The sequence below is a fragment of the Vanellus vanellus genome (assembly GCF_965231255.1).
Source record: "Vanellus vanellus genome assembly, chromosome: 12".
Lineage (NCBI taxonomy): Eukaryota > Metazoa > Chordata > Aves > Charadriiformes > Charadriidae > Vanellus > Vanellus vanellus.
In genome coordinates this window covers 22580996-22601196 of record NC_138917.1, presented here as the reverse complement: position 1 = coordinate 22601196, position 20201 = coordinate 22580996, and the positions used below count along the sequence as shown (strand labels likewise).

Genomic DNA, 20201 nt, shown 5'->3' with positions numbered 1-20201 from the left:
ACTCCAGGACACAGCTCCTGGCTGGGAGCCAGCCCTCCTTACCAAAGGGCAAAAGTGACTTGGCTTTTTCAGGCAAACTCGGCTGACCTCGGGAAACCTGGCCCTATATTCCAGGAGGTCCTGGCCAGCCTGGCCGGGAGAAGCTGTTGTGGTTGCGGAGGGAGGGAGCAGCATGTGGCAGGGATGTGGGGTGTCCCATGGCTCAGCTGGGCTTGACAGCTTCAGAAGACGGTCTTTCCACATCGTACCCATATAACTCTGGAAACAGGCAGGACTTATCCCCCTTCCCCGGGTCCCATGAGCCACGTTGTGCCTCACATGGCCCCGAGCAGATGCTCTCTGACTCGCTCTTGCCTCTTCCTAGCCAATGCCCATTCACCGGTTGTCCTATGAAAGACCCTTGGAACGGAGCAAACCTGGCATTGTCTGCTGGCAGAAGGCAGTGGACCTGCGTGGCCTGCACATCACGTCTCCACTGTCCATGCACTCTGTCCCTTGGGGTGCTGCCTCACCATGCACTGAGCTCAGTGGCTGCTCTCATGCTGGGGCCATCGCTGCTGTCAGGACCTCCGCTCTCTGCCTTCCCACTTTGCAAATTAACTCAAGGTATTGTGCCTCCCTTTGGCGGCTCTTCTCATGCTTGTTTGGGGAAGGATAAAAGTTTAGGGTTTTGCCCAAAAGCTTGAGTGAGTATACCCAGCCCCAGGCGTCTCTGAAGGTTGTGTGGTCTCATCTGAAGGGACAAGGCCTGAAGCTCCTTGTCAGCAAGACAAGCGTCAGTTCAGGTGGCCTGCTGCCATCTGTGCCCTCACTACAGACAGTGTCACCTCAGCCGGGTGCGTTCTCGCTCTCTCGAATGAGACAGACTGATGGAGACAAGCCCAGGACCGTGGGTCTCCTCTGCCCACACAGAGCTCAGCTCAGCCCCAGCATCTCCCATGCTTCGCTCCTCCTTGGCTGGAGCTCCTGCCCTGGGGAAGGGAAAGGCTGGAGCCCAGCTGGTCCCTGGGGTGTCCTCCCCGTCCCCTGCCCTTCTGCCAGGGGTGTCTGTCCAGCTGCTCAGGCTGTCCTAAAGCCCGAGGTTCGTCACGTATTAACCGAGCGTCGGTGTCTGTGCGTCAGGAATTTCTGCTGCTGCTGGAGAAGGCAGCAAAGGGCGCGGGGAAGGAGGGGCTGAGCTGCAGCAGGGCCGCGGTCATCAACATCTCCACCCAACTGGGGTCCATTCGGCTGTGCCTGAGGGTGCTGGAGGCGCCCATGTACCCGTACCGTGCCAGCAAGGTGAGGTGCCAGGGGAGGTGCTGGGGGTGCTCTGCTGGACACCGTGCCAGTGGAAGGGAGCCCATGGGGACACCCACCTTGGACTGAGCCTTTCAGGCAGGTTGTGCCGATGCTTTACCCTGGGGCAAAGTCCATTTCCCACCTCCACAGCCATTTTCTGGCTGGGAAATGTCCCCGCTCCTGCCCACCCATGCCCTGGATCATGCTGGCATGGCGGTGCCTCTTCCAGGCTGCCCAGAACATGGTGACGAGGTGCATGGCTGCGGAGCTCCGAGACAAGGGCATCTTGTGCGCGGTCATCCATCCTGTCTGGGTGAAAACCGACATGGGGACGGAGAAGGTACTGGGCTGTGCAGGGAAGGGTCAGCAGGACTGGGTCCCCTCACTGTACCCCCAGCTGTCCTCCCTCTCCAGGCAGGCAGGGGCACTTGGTCCTGGAGGCCCAGGATCGGGTCTGAAGCCTGCATCCCTGTGGACGTGGGGCTGGAGGCTCCGGAGCTGCCCAGGGGCAGGGAGGGGGACCACGGGCCATGGCAGCCCTGCCAACACTGGATCCAGGAAGGCATGGAGAAGAACATCACAGCAGCCTGGGGATGTGTCAGTGTGCGGCCAGGCCTCCTGGGCCCCCAGCTGTCCCCATGGGGAGTGCGGTCACCCGGAAAAGCGTCACATCCCCACACCCCCACAGCCCCAACGGCCTGTGGCCCCTCAGCCCGGGGCTGGGCCAGGAGCCCTTCCCCTCCCTCCCACCAGCTGTGCAGCCATGCTGGGCCCGTGCCTGGCCCCTCTCTGGAGGCCGCTGCTTTCCCGCCTGAGCCTCCAACCCTCCCTGGGGAGCCGGGACCACCCTAGGGCCAGGGCTCCTCCAGGCCTCCAGGGCCGCTCCCTGGCAACCCTGTCCTGGGTCAGGTGGGCTGAGGAGAGAGCAGGAGGGGACGGGAGGAGGCGGCCATGACAGGCAGGCCCCAGCCAAGCCCAGCACCCGCTCCCTATGTGCTGTGTGTCTGTCTGTCCAGCCTGCGACCCCGCGTCCCCCGACTGAGAAGGTCCCGCAGCCGGTCCCTGCGACCCCCAGCCCCTCAGGCACCCCGGCCGCAGAGGTGTCTGCATGGACCTGGGGGTGCCTTGCAGTGGGGAGAGGGGTTCTGCCCTGGCTCCTCCACAGCCATTTTCTGGCTGGGAAATGTCCCCCCTCCTGCCCACCCGTGCCCTGGGTCATGCTGGCACAGTGGTGCCTCTTCCAGGCTGCCCAGAACATGGTGACGAGGTGCATGGCTGCGGAGCTCCAAGATGAGGGCATCTTGTGTGCGGCCATCCATCCTGGCTGGGTGAAAACCGACATGGGGACGGAGAAGGTACTGGGCTGTGCAGGGAAGGGTCAGCAGGACCCCCGCTGTAACCCCAGGCCTTGGGGAGGGCAGGGGCACTTGGGGCAGGGGATGGTGTGTGACGCTGTGGCTGGCAGGACCATCTCCTGGGGCAGAGCCGGCAGCGGGCTGCAACGTGCCAAGCGCACGGGGCGGCCGGCCCTGTCCCCCTTGCCTGGCGTGGAGAGCAGGGGGCGGCAGTAAGGAAAAACACCCCTGTGAGCACCGTGGGCGCTGCTCCCCGGGCCCTGCACCCTGTGGCCCATGGCAGCGACGCTGCGCCTCGTCCTCCTCTGCAGGCGCCGCTGACGGTGGAGCACAGCGTGCGGGGCATCCTGACTGTGCTGGCCAGCCTCTCGCAGGACACCTCCGGCGCCTTCCTCGACTGGGAAGGGAACAGCCTGCCCTGGTGATGGACAGACGGATGGACAGACGACGGCGCCTCTCACCCATGCAGCAGCCTCCCCCCTCGCTGGTGCACCCCTCCGCATGGTCACCCCGCTCACCGTCCACCCGCCCTGGGCTGCCAGGAGAGGGGAAGGGCACGGGGAGCCGTGTCTCTCCCCATCCCCATCCCGCATGCGGCCCTGCAGCCCCCCTGTACCCCCGACTCCGTAAACGCTGGGAGCTGACGCCTCTCTGCTCCCTCTCTGCACTCACAGCCTCGAACCCCCCTGGCTGAGCCTGGCACCTGCTCCCCACGTGCTGTGTGTCCGTCTGTCCCGCCTGCCACCCCACGTCCCCTGATTGAGGGGAGAGGGCAGCCGGTCCCTGCGCCCCCCAGCCCCTCGGGCACCCCGGGTTGGGCACAGCCCTGGGGGTGCCCCGCAGCCGGCAGGGGGAACGCCAGCCCTGCGGGTGGTTGGGAGATCCCTCTCCTCCTGGGAGAGGGGCTCTGCCCCGGCTCCGGTGCCTCCCAGAGGGGCCATCTCCGGAGGACAGTCACGGTGCCACAGCACCCACGGGCTGTCACATGTGGGGAGCCAGTGACAGCCGTGGGTGGGCGGGCGGGCAGCTGCGGGCACGGCCACAGCCCGGGATAAGGAGTGGGGCCACGCAGCAGAGCCGGGGGCTCTCGGCCAGGGGTTTATTGAGGCTGTGGGGCTAGTGGGAGCCACGGCACAGGGCCCCCCTGGCAGGAGGCCAGGCTGGCGTCTCACCAGGGCACGACCTTGCCTTCCCAGTCCAGGAAGGTGCCCGTGTCCTTCTCGGAGAGGGAGGAGAGCACCTTCAGCATCCCTCGCACGCTGGCCTCCACCGTCACGGGGGGCTGTGGGGAGAGGGGGAGAGGCAGCCTGTGCCCGAGGGCGGGCGAAGGGCTGCCCCGCAGCAGCTGGGGCCAGGGCGAGGAGCTGCCGGAGGGCCCGGGAAAGCCGCCGGCCCTGGGCCAAGGGGCCAAGCATGGAGACGAGGGGCCGGGGGCAGACGGCACGCAGGGCCAGGGCAGGGGCAGCTGCCCGGGCAGGGATGGGGCAGGCAGGGAGGTGGTGGTCGGGGGCAGAGGGCTGCGACTGCCTCCCCTGGGAAATGAGCCCAGGATGGACCCGCCACGGGGAAATACCTACTGTGTGTCCGGCTGCGCTCCCCATGTCGGTTTGCACCCAGCCGGGGTGGAGAGCAACGCAGAGGATGCCATGTTCCCGGTACCCCAGGGACTGGCACTTGGTCAGCATGTTCAGAGCAGCCTGTGGGGAGACAGGGCAGGGACGGCGGTGGGAGCGGAAGGGTGGCTGCGAGGGGAGCATCCAGATCCCACGGCAGGGACAAGGCTGGGAAAGCAAATCTGTCCCCAGCATGGCATGGCTGTACCTTGCTGCAGCGATATGAGACAACTGGCATCAGATCCCAAACGGCGGGAGAAGTGATGGAGCCTCCAATGCTGGACATGTTGACGATGGCTGCCTTGCTGCAGCTCAGCGCCAAGCCTGGGCTCCCCTGGGCAGCCTTCTTCAGCAAGGGCAGGAACGCCTGCGAGGAGAAAGAGGAGTCAGGGGCACACACAGAGGTGGCACAGGGGAGAGGACCAAGTTCGTTCTGGGGTAATGTTGGCAACAGCACCGGAGCATCCTCCCTCCTCTTCCCAATGCCACAGCCCACCAGGCTCCAGCTCCTGAGCTCCATCCAGCCCACGGCTCCGTGAGCTTCTCACTGAGTGAGAGCCCATCGGCACCAGAATGGAATCAGAACCCTCTGCCACCGTCCCTTCACGTCCCCGGAGTCAGCCCAGCTCAGGTGAGGGTCTCACCTGGCCCATCAGCAGTGGCCCAACCGTGTTGGTGGTGTAAATCTGGGTCATGTCCTCCAGCGTCTCAGTATCCAGAGAGTTCATTTTGGCGATTCCAGCGTTGTTGATGAGGAGGTTCAGCCCTGAGCCCCCCAGCTGCTCCCCGACTCTGGCTGCGGCCTCTTTGATGCTGGCGGGGTCGGAGACTTCTGCAGAGCCGACAAAATAGAGGTCAGCATCCCCATGGTGGTTTGGAGTCCCCTGTGTCCCCCCAGGGATGTGCCCTTGGACATGCTCTCCCGGCACGGGGCTCCCGTGGTGTGCGCAGCGCCCGGGCACACACTGGGGAAACTGAGGCAAGGGACCCCCCACCTGGGGACACCTACCGAGCGCAATGATGACCAGGTTGGGGTGCTTGGAGGCCAAATTCTGTAACTCCTGCAAGAGAGGCACCGCGTGGGCACGGCGAGGCAGGAGGGGCAGCCCAGAGGCAAAGCCCATGTGGCTGCGGCTCCGTCCCTGCACGGCCACACGCCCAGCACCCTGCTCCGGCCGCCCCGCTCCCCTCGGACGGGGCTCCGTGCCTCCCGCACGCGCCACGTGCCACTGTCCCCTCCGCACACGCCAGGCACAGCGGGTCCCACAGCTGTCCCTGTGCCGCGGGTGCCCGGCTGCAGCTCCAGCCCTTTGCAACCCCCTCCCTGCTCCAACCTGCCGCCCCAGCACCGAGCGCTCCCGGCCCCAGCACAACCCGCCGCGTCCCAGCCCAGCCTCACCTGCGCCCGCTGTCCCTTGGGGTCCCGACAACCTGCAAAGACCCACTTGGGTGGGTTTGGCATCTCCAGGAAATGCTGGACAAGCCCCAGGCCGATTCCCCGGTTGGCCCCCGTCACCAGGACAGAGCAGACGCGAAGCTCTCCCATATCGCTTCTCCTCCCGCTGCTCCCGTTTGTGGTGTTTGCTCAACTCCCTAATGCTGCTTTATAGCGTGTTCCACGGCCACCCCACCCACTCGGGGCTTGAACAAACTCTTGGCTCCAGGTACAACCTCTCCAGCTCTTCGAACTCCAGGACACAGCTCCTGGCTGGGAGCCAGCCCTCCTTACCAAAGGGCAAAAGTGACTTGGCTTTTTCAGGCAAACTCGGCTGACCTCGGGAAACCTGGCCCCATAATCCAGGAGGTCCCGGCCAGCCTGGCCGGGAGAAGCTGTTGTGGTTGCGGAGGGAGGGAGCAGCATGTGGCAGGGATGTGGGGTGTCCCATGGCTCAGGTGGGCTTGACAGCTTCACGAGCATCCTGAAGGCTAGATGGGTTTTCCACATTGTACCAGGTCTTGCCTCACATGGCCCCGAGCAGATGTTCTCTGCCTTGGTCTTGCCTCTTCCAAGCCAATGCCCATTCAGTAGTAGCCCCACGGAAGTCCTGTGGAGTGGAGCAACCCCAGCATGGCCTGCTGGCAGAAGGCAGTGGATCTGCATGGCCTGCACATCATGTCTCTGCTGGTTATGCACTCCGTCCCTTTGGATGCAGTCCTATATTGAGTGTTCCCTCTGCCCACAGCCACGGAGGACTCTGGTGCCTGGAACGTTCTCCTGCAAAGAGAAACGTGTGGGTCAAAGCCCCAATCTCCACATCGCTCATTGAAGTGGGGCACAGACAGTTCTGTGCTCTCACCTGTGAAGCCCAGTGCTGTCCACTACCTCAAATGAGGCATTACGGATCTGCAGGGCTGGCACGGACGTGCGTGCACATCATGTGCTCCTGCTTCACTGCTAAGTGAAGCCGTATCCCCCGAAACCTCTTGTCAACCGCTTGCTTTCAGGCGCTGAGTCCCGGAGCCATTGCACAGGCTGCTGGGCATCAGTGGAGACACTGACACTGCTGATGTGTTGTCTTCTCGCCCGGGATGTCTTGGCAGTGGTGTTAACCAGAGATGCTTCCTCCCAGCTGCAGTGCCCAGCGAGTCCTTGTGCTCCAGCAGCAGCTGCTTTCCTCCTCCCCGGTCCTCTCTGCCGGGGCTCGGCTGGCAGACACCGGGAGGGAGGCAGGTCCTCCCTGCAGCCCTGAGATGCTCCTGCCCATGGCACCTTCCCCAAAACCAGTCAGGGGGAACGCGGCTTGGGGTACCGATGCCCGTTTGGTGCACATGTGCCGTAACGATGGCACAGTGGTCCAGCTGTGCCATCCTTAGTCCCTCAGTTGCTTCTGATTTGGTCCTGCTCTGAGACTGCAGCACCTTCACCCTCATACCCCCACTGCGTCCACCTTCCCCTCAAAAACAAAACTACTTCAGAGTACGGATGTGCCAAAGTTTGGTCCCGGGGAGCCCTCTGCACCTCAGGCCAGTCACACAGCCACCACATTGCCACCAAAACAGGCAGTCCTTCCCTGCCTCAACTCCCCATCTCATATTTGGGCAGCCGACTCGAGGGCTCCATCACGGACCTGACCCGTGCCCTGGCGTGGAGGGGGAGGATGCTGCCACCAGCCCCACAGCAGGCAGGGATGAAGCCCTGTTACGCTGGCAGCATCCACTGTGCCTCTTCTGCGTCTGACATGGTGTGACGCAGCTGTAAGAGGCATCCAGCCTTCCACCCCTACCTGCCTTCATCAGGCTCTGCCCCACATCAGGGCTCGGGCGGTCACAGGGCAGGCGTGAGGTTTCCGTCAAATCAGCACAGACCTCATCTACATCTGGACATCATGACCTTGAGAAATATTCTCATTGGTAGCCATCTTCTTTCTGTTGCGTTAAAATACGTTAAATATGGTAAAATATGTTTAAAATTAATTGCATGTATATAAAGCACGTTCCTTTTCCAAAAGACACATTTAGCAAATTGCAGTGTTCTAAGGACTTTTTTTTTTTTTTTTTTGCAAGTCGAGACACGCCACAAATCACAAAATCTCCGCTTTGTTTTTGCTAAGCTCTTAACACAGAAAATTGCGGTTTCTGCTGTGGTGGTGGTGAAATATCCTCCCCGTGTACCTGTTTGAGAGACAACTGAGTATTGCACATCCCATCGCAGCGTCGCAGCGTGAGATACTGCATCCCTTCAATACGCCTGTTCCGCCGGCCGGACCTGAAGCGCACATCTCTCTCCAGCTCTAAGGGGCTTTTGTAATTCCCCCTGAACCCGGGAACACGCAGGTTGGCGACAGCCTCGGCCTTTCCTCCTCTCCCGCAGCCAGCTTTGCCAGCAAGATGTCCATTTGTTTTCATGTCCTCAGAGTAAAATTTACCATTTTGTTGGCGTAAATCCTGAGGCGAAGCCCAGAGCACGTGACAGAAACGCACGCAAACACACTGGGCTTCCTGGCATGGCAAACGGCAAATAATCTTTGTCGGCAGGCGAGAGCCAATGTTTCCTCCTCTGGACCCTGTGGAAAACGTTCCCTGCTAACGGATTTGTTTAGTTCCTCTGTAAGACTTTTACAATATCAGCATGTTGAGCACTCACACATTTCGTTCACTTGGACAACCTCATGGCAACCAAGATTGGGGTTTTATCCTTCTCCTTTCTACTGCCTGGAGCTTTTCTTTCGTGGCAATGTCCCAGTTTGGGTCCTGGAGTACTTTCTGCACCAGCATCCCATGAACCGCCCTTGCTCCCGTGGCCATCTGGCGCTGCGCTGTCCACCTTTTAGGGGAGATAGTCCTCCGCGGGAAGGTGACAGCGGCAATCGGCTCCCGCGCTCCTGCGCACCTGCAGCTTGTACTTGGGAGCCGATGGCAGACCTTCCCTCTTCCCCCTTCCTCGACCCTGCCAAGTCTCAGCCTCTCCTTCAGCTCTGCGCATTTCATTTTTTCCCATTTTCTCTCCCGAGGCCCATCAGACCTCTTTCTGATCCTCCACACTGGGTCGAGACACTTCTTTTGCCTTGCGAATCCCTCCCGCTTACCAGCAGGACAAAGCTCTGGGTCTTCCAGCCACCTGTCTCAGACCGAGGTCTCACCGAGGAACCTGACAATTCTCAGCACACCTCCCAGACCGGCTTTCAGGCTCTGATAGGTCATTTCTACAGCCTTTTCTATATTTTTAGTTTTTAATGACCACAGGCCACAGCTATACTTACCGATTATGCCATTTGCACAAGAGCTCTGCTCCTCCAAACAGCCTCTCAAGGTTTTCTTCTTCTAGGCAGAGGACGAGGCCGTCACCGTCACCGTCTGTCAGAAACCCCCCGTGGCGCCTCAGAACCAGACGGCGTCAGAAGCAAAAAAAATTAACCTTTTAAATCCCCTCTTTTTGCTGTGTCACCACATTTTCGTAGCCCTGTTGCGGAGTCGTAACTTTATGATGTTGACTTTGCTCTGGGGCCCTACGCTGCATCGTTGAGCGTTAAGAGTTTAAACAAGTCTCGCTTCTCCAGGAGTCAGAGTTCAACCTGATGCGAAGAGGCGGAGGAGAAAGCAACCAGCCATGCCTGGCTTCAAGCTACTGCTGTCCCCGAGCCTCCAAAAGGGACCTCGGGCCACCTCCCGGGAAGAGATTTGAATGGTTCTTCTGCTCTGAAACATTCTTGCATGGTCTAAACCTCCAGATGAGCATGCAGGTCCTTGTGTACACCACTCTCTCATAACCCTCAGACAGCTGTATTTCACATCTGGATGCTTTCCACCTCACCGCACCAGGAAGGCTCAGAGACAGCGTTCCGAGACGCAGTCACGCCTCCTCCACTGGCCGTCGCTGAAAGCTCAGGTGGGCTCACGCTCACCTAAGATGTTTGCACAAAGGGCAACCACGGTGCTGCTTACAGAAATATTGAGCAACGCGCTTTTCTCTGCTAGCAGGGGGAATGGGGGTGTGGCACAATTAACCTTAGTACATTTAATCTACTGTGTAAGTGAGAATAAACTTACTATTTTTTATCAAGCCTATTTCCTCCAAGGTGTATTCAGGGCTGCTTCGGGCCATATTAGTCACTTGCTGAAAAATCAATAGATAGTGATGAAGGAACCGCTAATCCAGGGGTGGGGTGGGACCTACCCAGCCCTGTAACTGCTTCTGTGTGAAGCTGGGCAGGTCACGTTCCCCCTCCGTGACTCATTTTCTTTTTGGCTGGAGGGGACCAGTGACACCCCCTTGCGAAGGGATGGCGTAGGAACTGCGGGTGAGAGCCTGAGCTCAAACGCAGCTCCCAGGTGAGGTGAGGAGGTCTCAAGCAAGGCTTCTCCTGGGCCTTTTTCATAGCTTTGCTGTTTTCCCAGCAGGCGGTTCCAGGTGAGAACCGCGGTGTCTCAGAGCTGGCCTTGAGCCCAGGCACCCAAACCGCTGGCAGTGTGGGAAGCAGATGGAAAGCACACAGGACCCTGGCATAGCGAACGGTGTCTTAATGTGAGAAGAAACCAAGGCTGAGGTGGGTCCCCAAGCAGCTTCTGCCCAGTGCAAGGGATGGCTGAGAGAGTTGGAGGCGTTCAGCCTGGAGAACAGAAGGTTCCAAGGAGACCTTAGAGCCCCTTCCAGTGCCTAAAGGGAGTGCCCCCAGGAGAGCTGGGGAGGGACTCTGGATCAGGGAGGGGAGCCATGGGATGAGGGGGAACGGTTTTAAACTGGAAGGAGGGAAACATAGATTAGATATTAGGAAAAAAAAAAAATCACGCTGAGGGTGGTGAGCCCCCGGCGCAGGTTGCCCAGAGAAGCTGTGGCTGCCCCATCCCTGGAGGTGTTCAAGGCCAGGTTGGACGGGGCTTGGAGCAACCTGGGCTGGTGGGAGGTGTCCCTGCCCAGGGCAGGGGGGTGGAACTGGATGATCTTCCAGGTCCCTTCCAACCCAAAACATTCTGTGATTCTATGATTTACAGGGTGAAGTAGTTGGCTGCTGGTCAATAGTATAGGCAAGACAGATGTCTTCGTTTTAGCTTTAGTATCTTGTTCTGTACTTTGGTTATCTTGCATTTTTGGGCTTCGAAATCACCTTTTGAAATAATTTTCCCAGGCATCTTCACTCCCCTGTACGGGACCCAAGAGCCTTCCAGCTTGCAGGGTCACCACAGGGTGTGAGCCCGGCTGCTCCTCAGTCAACCCCAACCAAAGCACAGCTGGGGGCCAAGTGTGTCCGTCACAGCAGGACACCAGTGCCCACCAAGGTTAGGGGGGATGTGAGGGCAGCAAGCCAGCAAACAGGTGGAAAACGCTCATATTTATATGCTCAAGCACTCCAAAATTCGGTAATACCAGAATCTGGTTTACCAGGCAGCAGGAAGTTACCAAGCTGTAGAGAAAATAAACCAATTGGTTTTGTTTACGTGCAGCATTTCTGGTTGTATTTCTCTTTATTACCTGCTGGAAGCCTCCCAACATTTAATTAACAAGGTTTTCAAAACAACTTATAATCCCCTGTTATGTTGACGGGGAACTGAAGCACAAAAGTGGGTCAAGCGATGTCCACGTTGGGAAGGATTCAATTACAGCTGCTTAGAGCCGGCCTTTTCTCACGGTTCACATTTATATTCGGCACAGGCTCCTGTTGACTTCAGCTGGGGCTGCACGTTAACTGTTTCTGCCCAGCAGATCCCAGGAGATCCCTCTATCCAAAGCTTTTTGGAACAAACACCTCGGAACAGTTCATTAATATAGTTTGCCTGCGGGATCTGTGTGGAACAGGCGGCCAAAACCCCACTCCTCGGTGTGATTCACTAGGATGGTTTGTGTCCTTATTTTCTACTTATCTGCCAATCTTTGCAATGGATAGAGCAGCACTCCTGGTGATGAGTAGCCTAATTAATGGCCTGAGCACAGAACAAGGCAGAAAAAGGAGAATGGGACCTTTAATCCAAATATATGCTATGAGGATGTTTTCCGCTTTTCAGTATTTATTGGCATAATCAAAGATTTATTTCTATTAAATTCCAGATTCTCTATTGTTGTTCAAAAGGAAAAGGTCCTCAAAGCATTTTTACGTCCCAAGGCAAACTGGGGAGCAGAGGCTCGGATGTGTATTTGAGCTGCAGCGGAGCGGGACAAAGTTAGCACAAATCACCTCATGCTATCACCAGGTTGATATCATTGTTTATTTTCTGATTTATTCATCTGTATCGGAGATGTTTTGTCTAGTGTTTGACAAACAAGGAAAAAAATAAACGACAGAAATAATTATGCTCATATAAATCAGAGCTGCTCAGTCATTACTTCTACTGTTGAGCTCCTGGTTGTGCGCTCACCATAATGGGATTTTAATGTCATTTGTGCATCTGGTTTTCCATATAAGAGCTGAAAATATGACATCAACACCCACCTTTGGGCTGGCAGCAGAGCTGGTATCTGCAGGTTCCCTCTAGACACAGTCCTCCAGCTGACGCTGATGGTCTCTTTTTTGTTTTTCCTCTTCCCTTATGCCCCGTTTTCCCATCCCTAGATGCCACCAAACCTTTTCCTTGCTTTACTCCTTTCCACACCTTTGGTCCAGCTGTTGAACCAGGTACCTGATGCTTATCAACAAAAGCAACACGAAAATTCCCCACAAACACCTCCATACACTCATAGAATGGTTTGGGTTGGAAGGGACCTTAAAGACCCTTGAAGTCCCACCCCCCCCGCCCTGGGCAGGGGGGGTGGGACACCTCCCACCAGCCCAGGTTGCTCCAAGCCCCGTCCAGCCTGGCCTTGAACACCTCCAGGGATGGGGCAGCCACAGCTTCTCTGGCCAACCTGCGCCAGGGGCTCACCACCGTCACAGGGAAAAATTTCTTCCTTATATCTAAATCTCCCCTCTTCCAGTTTGAAGCATTCCCCCTCTTCCAGTTTGAAGCCATTCCCCCTCATCCTATCACTACATGCCCTTGGAAAAAGTCCCTCTCCAGCTCTCCTGGAGCCCCTTTAGGCACTGGAAAGGGCTCTGAGGTCTCTCTGGAGCCTTCTCTTCTCCAGGTTGAACCCCCCAACTCTCCCAGCCTGTCTTCCCAGCAGAGGGGCTCCAGCCCTTGCAGCATCTCCAGGGCCTCCTCTGGAGCTCCGTGTCCATCCCCACACTGCAGCCCACGTACCCAATTTCTCGTGTCTGACCATCACGGAGAGAGCCACAACCCGTGTGTTTCTGGGCGGGCAATAAAAACAGCTGGGAAGAGGGATTTGGTACCTCCCTGAGATATTGGGTCAACGCTGGCATTTAGGGGGTCTCCCTCCCCCTTCCCCCCCCCCCCCCCCCCCATGTAGGGGAAAAATTGGATTGCTGTGCCAAAGATGCTGAGGACACCACCCCAGAAATGCAGTAACCCTTCTCCCCTGCACCCCAACCTTGGAATGAGGTGGGGGTTCCCTCCCTCCCCGGGGCACATCGCTCCGGGAACGGTCCCTCCTCCTCGGGGGGGATACGGGGGCAGACGGGGGACCGCGGGATGGGGATGCGGTTGGTGTGTTTGCACCGAATATTGGATGGAAAGGGAAAAATACCCCCCCACACCGCCTCACCTCCCCCCTCGGTGACTGGGACAAGCTCCCCCCTCCAGCAGCCCGGGGTCGGGGAGGCGGTGCCGCACCGGTCCCGCCCCGCGGGTCCGGGGGAGGGCGGCGATGGCGGCGGTGCGAGCGCGGACGGTGCTGCTGACCGGTTCCAACCGCGGCATCGGGCTGGAGCTGGTGAAACAACTGCTGGGGGCACCCAGACCCCCAGCATGGATCTTCGCGACCTGCCGGGACCCCGAGGGGCCGCGGGCGCAGGTGGGTGCGGGGCGGGGGTGGCGGCAGCACCCATGGGTGCCGGCAGATGCCGTAAATACTGGCTGGGTTAGCTTCGTCCGCGTGAAAAAGGCGTCGCGGATGCAGGGAATGTCGTGTTGGTGCCGTGTCCTGCCCGGCGTGGAAGTGGGCTGAAGGTTGGCCGGTGCAGCGGGTGAAGAAGTGCCAAGGGCAAGTGGAAGGTCCTGCACGTGGGTCAGGACAACCCCCAGCTCGGCTCCAGGCTGGGGGTGGGGGGGGGGGTGGAATGGCTGGAGAGCAGCCCTGAGGAGGGGGGACCTGGGGGTGGTGGGGGATGAGAAGCTCAACACGACCCGCAGTGTGCGCCGGCAGCCCAGAAAGCCCCCGGCACCCCGGGCTGCATCCCCCGCAGCGTGGCCAGCAGGGCGAGGGGGGGATTGTGCCCCTCTGCTGCGCTCTGCTCTGGGGAGACCCCCCCCCGCAGCGCCGCCTCCAGCTCGGGGGGTGCCCACAGCAGAAGGACACGGACCTGTTGGAGCAGGGCCAGAGGAGGCCCCGGAGATGCTGGGAGGGCTGGAGCCCCTCTGCTGGGAGGACAGGCTGGGAGAGTTGGGGGGGTCAGCCTGGAGAAGAGAAGGCTCCGGGGAGACCTTTGAGCCCCTTCCAGTGCCTAAAGGGGCTCCAGGAGAGCTGGGGAGGGACTCTGGATCAGGCAGGGGAGCCACAGGACAAGGGGTGACAGTTTTACACGGAAAGAGGGCAGATTTAGATGAGATATGAGGAAGAAATTCTTTGCTGTGAAGGCGGTGAGCCCCTGGCTCAGGTTGCCCCCAGAAGCTGTGGCTGCCCCATCCCTGGAGGCGTTCAGGGCCAGGTTGGACGGGGCTTGGAGCAACCTGGGCTGGTGGGAGGTGTCCCTGCCCAGGGCAGGGGGGGTGGAATGAGATGGTCTTTAAGGTCCCTTCCAACCCAAAGCATTCTCTGATTCTATGAATAAGCCATGCTGCCCTTAAATCAGCGCTGCTGGGTTATTTGAGGCTGCGTTGGCTGCCCCCCAGCCGGCTCTCCCGTGCCAAGCCTTTGCCCGTGCACCGCCAACACAGCACCAGCTCACACACCGCGGGGTCTGAGCAGGGTTGGACTCAGTGGTTGTGGCTGGCCAAGCTGGTGGGAATTGCAGCAACACGGCTCTGACCACTTCTGCAACGTGTTACCAGTCTCTGCAGACTCTGGGTGTTCATTAACTGGTGGCCCATGGTGCTGTGGGATCTGCCTTCCGCTGCTTTCCGCTTCAGGAAAATGGGAGAGACTCTCACACGTGTTATCTCAGCAGGAAATCACAGGAGCGAAGCATCACCACCATGCTTCCAGCTTTCCTTAGGTCCAGCTTTGGTTTTCCTTCCACACTGAAACACCAGCGGGGAGACACGTGCTCCCTGACGGATCCTGGATCTGGTGCGTTTGTTTCCTGCATCTTCTCATAGCTTGGCTGTGTGCAGGGGTCATGCCTTAGGAAGTCCTTGAGATGCTTTTCGTGCGCTTGCTGCCGGCGTTATTCTGGCTCAGGAGTGATCCCAGTGCAGTGAGAATCCACCCTGCCACCAGCCCGGGGGTGCTCAGCTCCTCCTGCTGCTGGTGCCCAAACTGGTTGGGTCAAACCTCGCTCAGGTCTCTTATTTTTGCTCCGTTCTTCCCCCCCCCAACTTGCTGGACTCGGGCAATGATGAAATCGGAGGACTTTTTGCAGGGCTGGACTGGAGACAGTTCCCCCCCCAAGGTGGTCCATGCACATCGCTGTCAACCGTGGGATGCTGCTCTAAGCCTTCTCCACCTGTGGTAGGGTGAGGGCAGTGTCTTCAGGGTGTTGCTGCTGAAGTCCGTGACCACAAGAGACCAAGGGCAGAGTGACCCTCCATCAGGCTGGTGCCACATCGCTCCTCCTGCCCCTTTATGCCCCTTTGTGTTGGGGTGGGTGAGGCTGGACTCATGCTGGGATGATGTGAGGCTATAGAGACCAGCAGCTGGGCAAAACAGGGGTGGGGAGAAACATCTGTTGGCCATCACAAACCATTTAGATGGGTTTTCCATCATTTCCTGTGCCCAGGGATAACATGGGAACACGGGGCCTGGTGGGGAAGCTCAGAGGTAGCTGAAGGCGGACCACAGCCAGTGTCAGCAGCTCTCCTGTGCCATGTTGGTCCCCTCACAAGAAGTCACCAACTTGTGTTTCTCCTGTAGCATTCTCTGTGGGCTTGTTTGTAAGAGGTTTTTAGTTCTAAGAGCAATTATTTTGGACATGCTGAACAGGGTGTTTTGGTTTCTGTTGTTTAAAACCTGCTGTGGTTGAAGAAGGCTCAGAGCAAAGAGCTGCTAGGAACCGTGAAGTTGAACGTTTCCTTTTTGGAAAGAGCTTCTGAATCCTCCGTGTTTGGTGAAAATAATCGTTAAAAATGTGCAAAGTGGTTCTTTTCACTTGAGGGGATGAGACATAGTGTCCAGAGCAGAGTGGATCCTGGGATTGGGCTATTTGGATCCAGATGGCACTTCCCCAAGTCTGATGTTGGCACTCAGAGTCATTCCTCTTCCATCACACTTCCAGCAGCCTCTGGGAGACACTCCTGGCTGTGTCCCCAGCCAGTTTGCATCGTTTGCCGGGTGAGCTGGTCCTTAATTGTTTGCTGTCATCCTTTGCTGTGGCTCTAGCTGGGTTGTGCTTGTAGGCCCAGCAGCCTTTGAGAGAGTGGCCCCAGTATCTTGCAGTTGCGTCCGTCTCGCGCTCCAAGCACGTGCACGTTGCTTAGTGGAGCCTAGAAGAAGCCTGAGCGCCCAGGCAGGTCCCCAGTCCAGCCATTCACAAGTGCTGAGTAACGTCGGGAAGATGTTTCCCTCAGGGTGGACCATCTCTGGTGCCCCGGGATCATGCTTGGCATCACCTCATGCTGATTCTTTCCATGTCTCTCTTTGTAGGAGCTGAGAGATCTGGCATCCAAACACCCAAACCTGGTTCTTGTGAAGCTGGGTAGGTGCGTTCTGCTGCCGAGCTGGTAAATTTGTGGCTGCCGACCACACCTGCCCCATTTCTCCTTCCCTCCCTCCTTGCCTTCGGGCTCTACATAGGCATTCAGTTCTTCAAAGATGCTTCAAGTTCTGCTGTGAAAAGCACAGCTTCTCCAGAACTGTCTCAGCCCCAGTACCCCGTTCCCTGGAGCCTCCTTGCCCCATGGCCACAGGACCAGGAGGGTCTTGAGACCCATCCTGGGCAGGGTCAGCTCCCCGAGCTGAGTGGCCATGTCCTTGCTGTGCCACGCAGCTGAGCTGCCTTGATCCCAAGTCCCAGGCGAGACTGGGAGGGCTCCTACCAGAAGGCAGCGCCCGTGGAAACGCTTGTGGGGTCGGCCCAGAGCTTGAGCAGGAGTTGTGGGACCTTTCAGAGACATCCCCCAGCAGGTCCCAGCACAGCCACCGTGTGCATCATCTTCCCCCAAGACTGCCCTGGGTTCTCCAAGCTTCCTCAGGGGTGGACTTTGTCCACTAACAGGAGATGATGACTGCTGGTGCCTGACACAGCGTGGGAGTCAGAGCAGTGCTTGGCCACCACGGGGCTGTCCCCAGAGTGGCTTTGCCTGGTGGGCTGCCCCAGGGCAGAGGCCTTCAGCTGCTGGTGGTGGGGCAGCCTGTGCATGGCGAAGGAGGCAGTTTTGGGATGAGTTGGGGCTTGTGGGTGCTGAGGTGCTCTAAGCTGGTTGCACAGCACCATCTGGTGCCCACAGATGGAAGGCCACACAGGTCGCGATGCGTAGCTGTTCCTCAGCATCTTAACCTCCTTCTTCTCCCCAGGGCCCCGGGGTGGACCCCATAGCTCTCAAACCCTGTTCTCTTCCACTGCAGATGTTGCGAATCCCTCAGCTATTACCGACGCAGTGAAGATCGTGGAGGGGAAGCTGAACGGCACGGGCTTGAACCTGCTAATAAACAACGCTGGCATCTACACCCCGACGGCGTCGCTGGAGACGGTGGACGCTGAAGAGATGATAAGGACGTACAAGACCAATGCGGTGGGACCAATGCTGATGGCCCAGGTACGGATGAAGCTCTGGGGATGGAGTTTACCATGGAGGGGGAATTTAGCCCGGCTTGAGGGTAGCCTGGGCTGGTCGTGGTCATGATGGAGATCTCAGAGGGCTTTGCCAGGTTTCCCAGGGAGGGGAAGGGACAGTGCTAGGGCTGCAGTCCCAGTTCAAGCCCTCTGTAGCCCCTCTACGTTGCGCTGGGCTAACTGGGAGCAGGCAGGGCCACTGCAGCAAAACACCCGAGATTTCTTGGCTCGCTGCTGTTCCTCCTCATCCTCGCTGTTGTAAGCAGTTGCTGTAAGTGGGGCTGGCTCGAGGCACCGGCATCCCACAAGGTTGCTTCTCCCCAGGCTTTTCTGCCCCTGTTGAAGAAAGCTGCCCGGGAGAGCACAGAAAAGGGACTGAGTTGCAGCAAGGCAGCCGTCATCAACATCTCCACCATCATGGGGTCCATCGAGAAAACTCCTGAGTCCTTCTTCAAGCCTGTCATCTCCTACCGCTGCAGCAAGGTACGGAGATGGGGGACCTGCCTGCGCTCCTGAACTCGGTGGGAGTCAGAGCTGTCCCTTGTCAGGGCAGCACCTGAGATTGTGAGATGGAGGGACTTATCATAGAATCATAGTATGGTTTAGGTTGGAAGGGACCTGGAAGACCATCCAGTCCCACCCCCCTGCCCTGGGCAGGGACACCTCCCCCCAGCCCAGGTTGCTCCAAGCCCCGTCCAACCTGGCCTTGAACACCTCCAGGGATGGGGCAGCCACAGCTTCTCTGGCCAACCTGTGCCAGGGGCTCACCACCCTCACAGTGAAAAATTTCTTCCTAATATCCAATCTCAATTTACCTTCTTCCATGCTGAAGCCATTCCCCCTTGTCCTATCGCTACGTGCCCTTCTAAAAAGTCCCTCCCCGGCTCTCCTGGAGCCCCTTTAGGGACTGGAAGGCCGCAATGAGGTCTCCCCGGAGCCTCCTCTTCTCCAGGCTGAACAACCCCAACTCTCTCAGCCTGTCCTCATAGCAGAGGTGCTCCAGCCCTCTTATCCATGCTGATCACTGCCTGAGCTCCCTAGGCATCTCCATGCCCACCTAAGGCAGACACGCACCATCTCTTGAAGACCCGGCATCGCTTTTTCTCCCTTGCCATGAGGCAGCGATGGGAGGGTGACCCTACTGCGTGGAGCTTTCTACTGCCCATGGCTGATGCTTCCTTCCTCCCCCAGGCTGCCCTCAACATGCTCACCAAGTGCCAGGCTCTGACCTACGGAGAAGCCGGGATCCTCTGCGTGGCACTTCACCCCGGCTGGGTGAAAACCGACATGGGCAGCCAGGAGGTGGGTTTCGGATGAGCAGGTCGAGGAGGGGGATCCGTGCGCGGGACCCAAGCTTGCGAACTTGCAGTGGCCTGGGAGGTGACTCGGGTGGCCGGGATGGCTCTTGGAAGGAGGGGGTCCATGTGAGAATGAGTTGCCTCTTGGGCTGCAAGTTGCCCGTGTCAGTGCTGGGCCACTGCAGAACATGTTGGTGCTGCCTGGGAAGTAGCATCGGCATATATCCACGGCGAGCAGGAGGCCTGTTCGGGGGGAAAAAGGCTTTGGGCAGCCCGGAGATGTGCAGAGAACCTGAATCCAAGAGAGCGGGGAGGAGAGGAGCAGCACCATCCCACCCTGCACCCCCTTCCTCAGAGGGCTGCAGGTCCGCGAGGTCTCCGCTCACCCTGCGGGATCCCTGGTGCCTGCAACCCTGGAGTTTTGGGAAGGCTGCACACGGCATCCCGCTTGCAGCAGGGATCTTTGACGTGTCCTGTTGGTTTAAGCCCGTAGCTGGCATCCCAGCCCAAGCCACCTCCATCCGAGCCATCAGTGAGCACGCAGATACCCAACCGTCCTCCCACGTCACGGACCCGTCCCACCTCCCCTGGCTCTCTACTCGCTCTGGGTGGAAGGAGCCTCGCTGCCGGCGTGCCGGAGCTGAGTGGACGGCTGGGAGTGACAGTGGGGTCTCGGTCCTGCTCCTCACTTGTTCCCGTTGCAGGCTGACCTGACGGTGGACACAAGCGTGCGGGGGCTGCTCTCTGTACTGCCGAACCTCTCAGAGAAACACAGCGGGACCCTGCTCAACTGGGAAGGTAAAGCTATTCCTTGGTGACGGCTCTCTGGCCCTGCGAGGGACTCGCCGGGTGGCCTGGAGCACCGGGATGCTCAGCCCTCTGTGGTCTGCGAGGGACCTCCTCGGGGCTCCCCCGGGCGTGCAGGGCAGCCTGTGATCCCTGCCTTCACCTTGCTAATAAATAAAGTCAATTAGTACCTGTGCCTTCTCCCAGCTGCAGTGCCCCCGCCGAGACTCTCTCTGCTCCTGCAAAAACCAACCCGGCCTTCCAGTCCCCAAAGGGGCCTACAGGAAAGATGGAGACAAACTTTTTAGCAAGGCCTGTTGTGACGGGACGAGGGGTAACGGCTTTAAACTGAAAGAGGGGAGATTTAGACTGGATATAAGGAAGACATTTTTCCCTGTGCGGGTGGTGAGCCCCTGGCGCAGGTTGCCCAGAGAAGCTGTGGCTGCCCCATCCCTGGAGGTGTTCAAGGCCAGGTTGGACGGGGCTTGGGGCAACCTGGGCTGGTGGGAG

At 58.8% G+C, this 20201-nt stretch overlaps 3 protein-coding genes across 4 annotated transcripts; 2 read left to right on the top strand and 1 right to left on the bottom strand.

Moving 5' to 3' along the window:
• Positions 1-856: 856 nt before the first annotated feature.
• LOC309676981 (C-signal-like) lies at positions 857-3061 on the top strand (the record flags this gene model as incomplete). Its single annotated transcript, XM_082489647.1, has 4 exons — positions 857-889; positions 1123-1281; positions 2526-2636; positions 2948-3061. The coding sequence occupies 4 exons, from the start codon at positions 857-859 to the stop codon at positions 3059-3061; spliced, it is 417 nt and encodes a 138-aa protein (XP_082345773.1).
• Positions 3062-3718: 657 nt separating this feature from the next.
• LOC309676627 (C-signal-like) lies at positions 3719-5795 on the bottom strand (the record flags this gene model as incomplete). The annotated part of the gene is made up of 6 exons (XM_082489228.1): positions 3719-3918; positions 4214-4333; positions 4458-4616; positions 4894-5081; positions 5259-5310; positions 5649-5795. 6 exons carry the CDS (start codon positions 5793-5795, stop codon positions 3805-3807), a joined length of 780 nt encoding a protein of 259 aa, XP_082345354.1. The 3' UTR covers positions 3719-3804.
• A 7583-nt stretch (positions 5796-13378) lies between these two features.
• Positions 13379-19879, top strand: LOC309676625 (C-signal-like). 2 transcript variants are annotated; one of them, XM_082489225.1, is made up of 6 exons: positions 13379-13532; positions 16479-16530; positions 17400-17590; positions 17932-18090; positions 18799-18909; positions 19610-19879. In XM_082489225.1, the coding sequence occupies exons 1-6, from the start codon at positions 13386-13388 to the stop codon at positions 19721-19723; spliced, it is 774 nt and encodes a 257-aa protein (XP_082345351.1). In that variant the 5' UTR covers positions 13379-13385; the 3' UTR covers positions 19724-19879. The 2 variants fall into 2 exon arrangements, with proteins under 2 accessions (XP_082345351.1, XP_082345352.1); XM_082489226.1 differs by lacking the exon at positions 16479-16530.
• The last annotated feature ends 322 nt before the right edge of the window (positions 19880-20201 follow it).

What these genes read in the sequence shown, in the direction of transcription:
- LOC309676625 (XM_082489225.1), top strand. Translation starts at nt 13,386, where the DNA reads ATGGCGGCGGTGCGAGCGCGGACGGTGCTGCTGACCGGTTCCAACCGC. An exon ending in CCGAGGGGCCGCGGGCGCAG is followed by an intron (nt 13,533 to 16,478) that starts GTGGGTGCGGGG and finishes CTCTCTTTGTAG; the next exon opens with GAGCTGAGAGATCTGGCATC. An exon ending in CCGACATGGGCAGCCAGGAG is followed by an intron (nt 18,910 to 19,609) that starts GTGGGTTTCGGA and finishes TTCCCGTTGCAG; the next exon opens with GCTGACCTGACGGTGGACAC.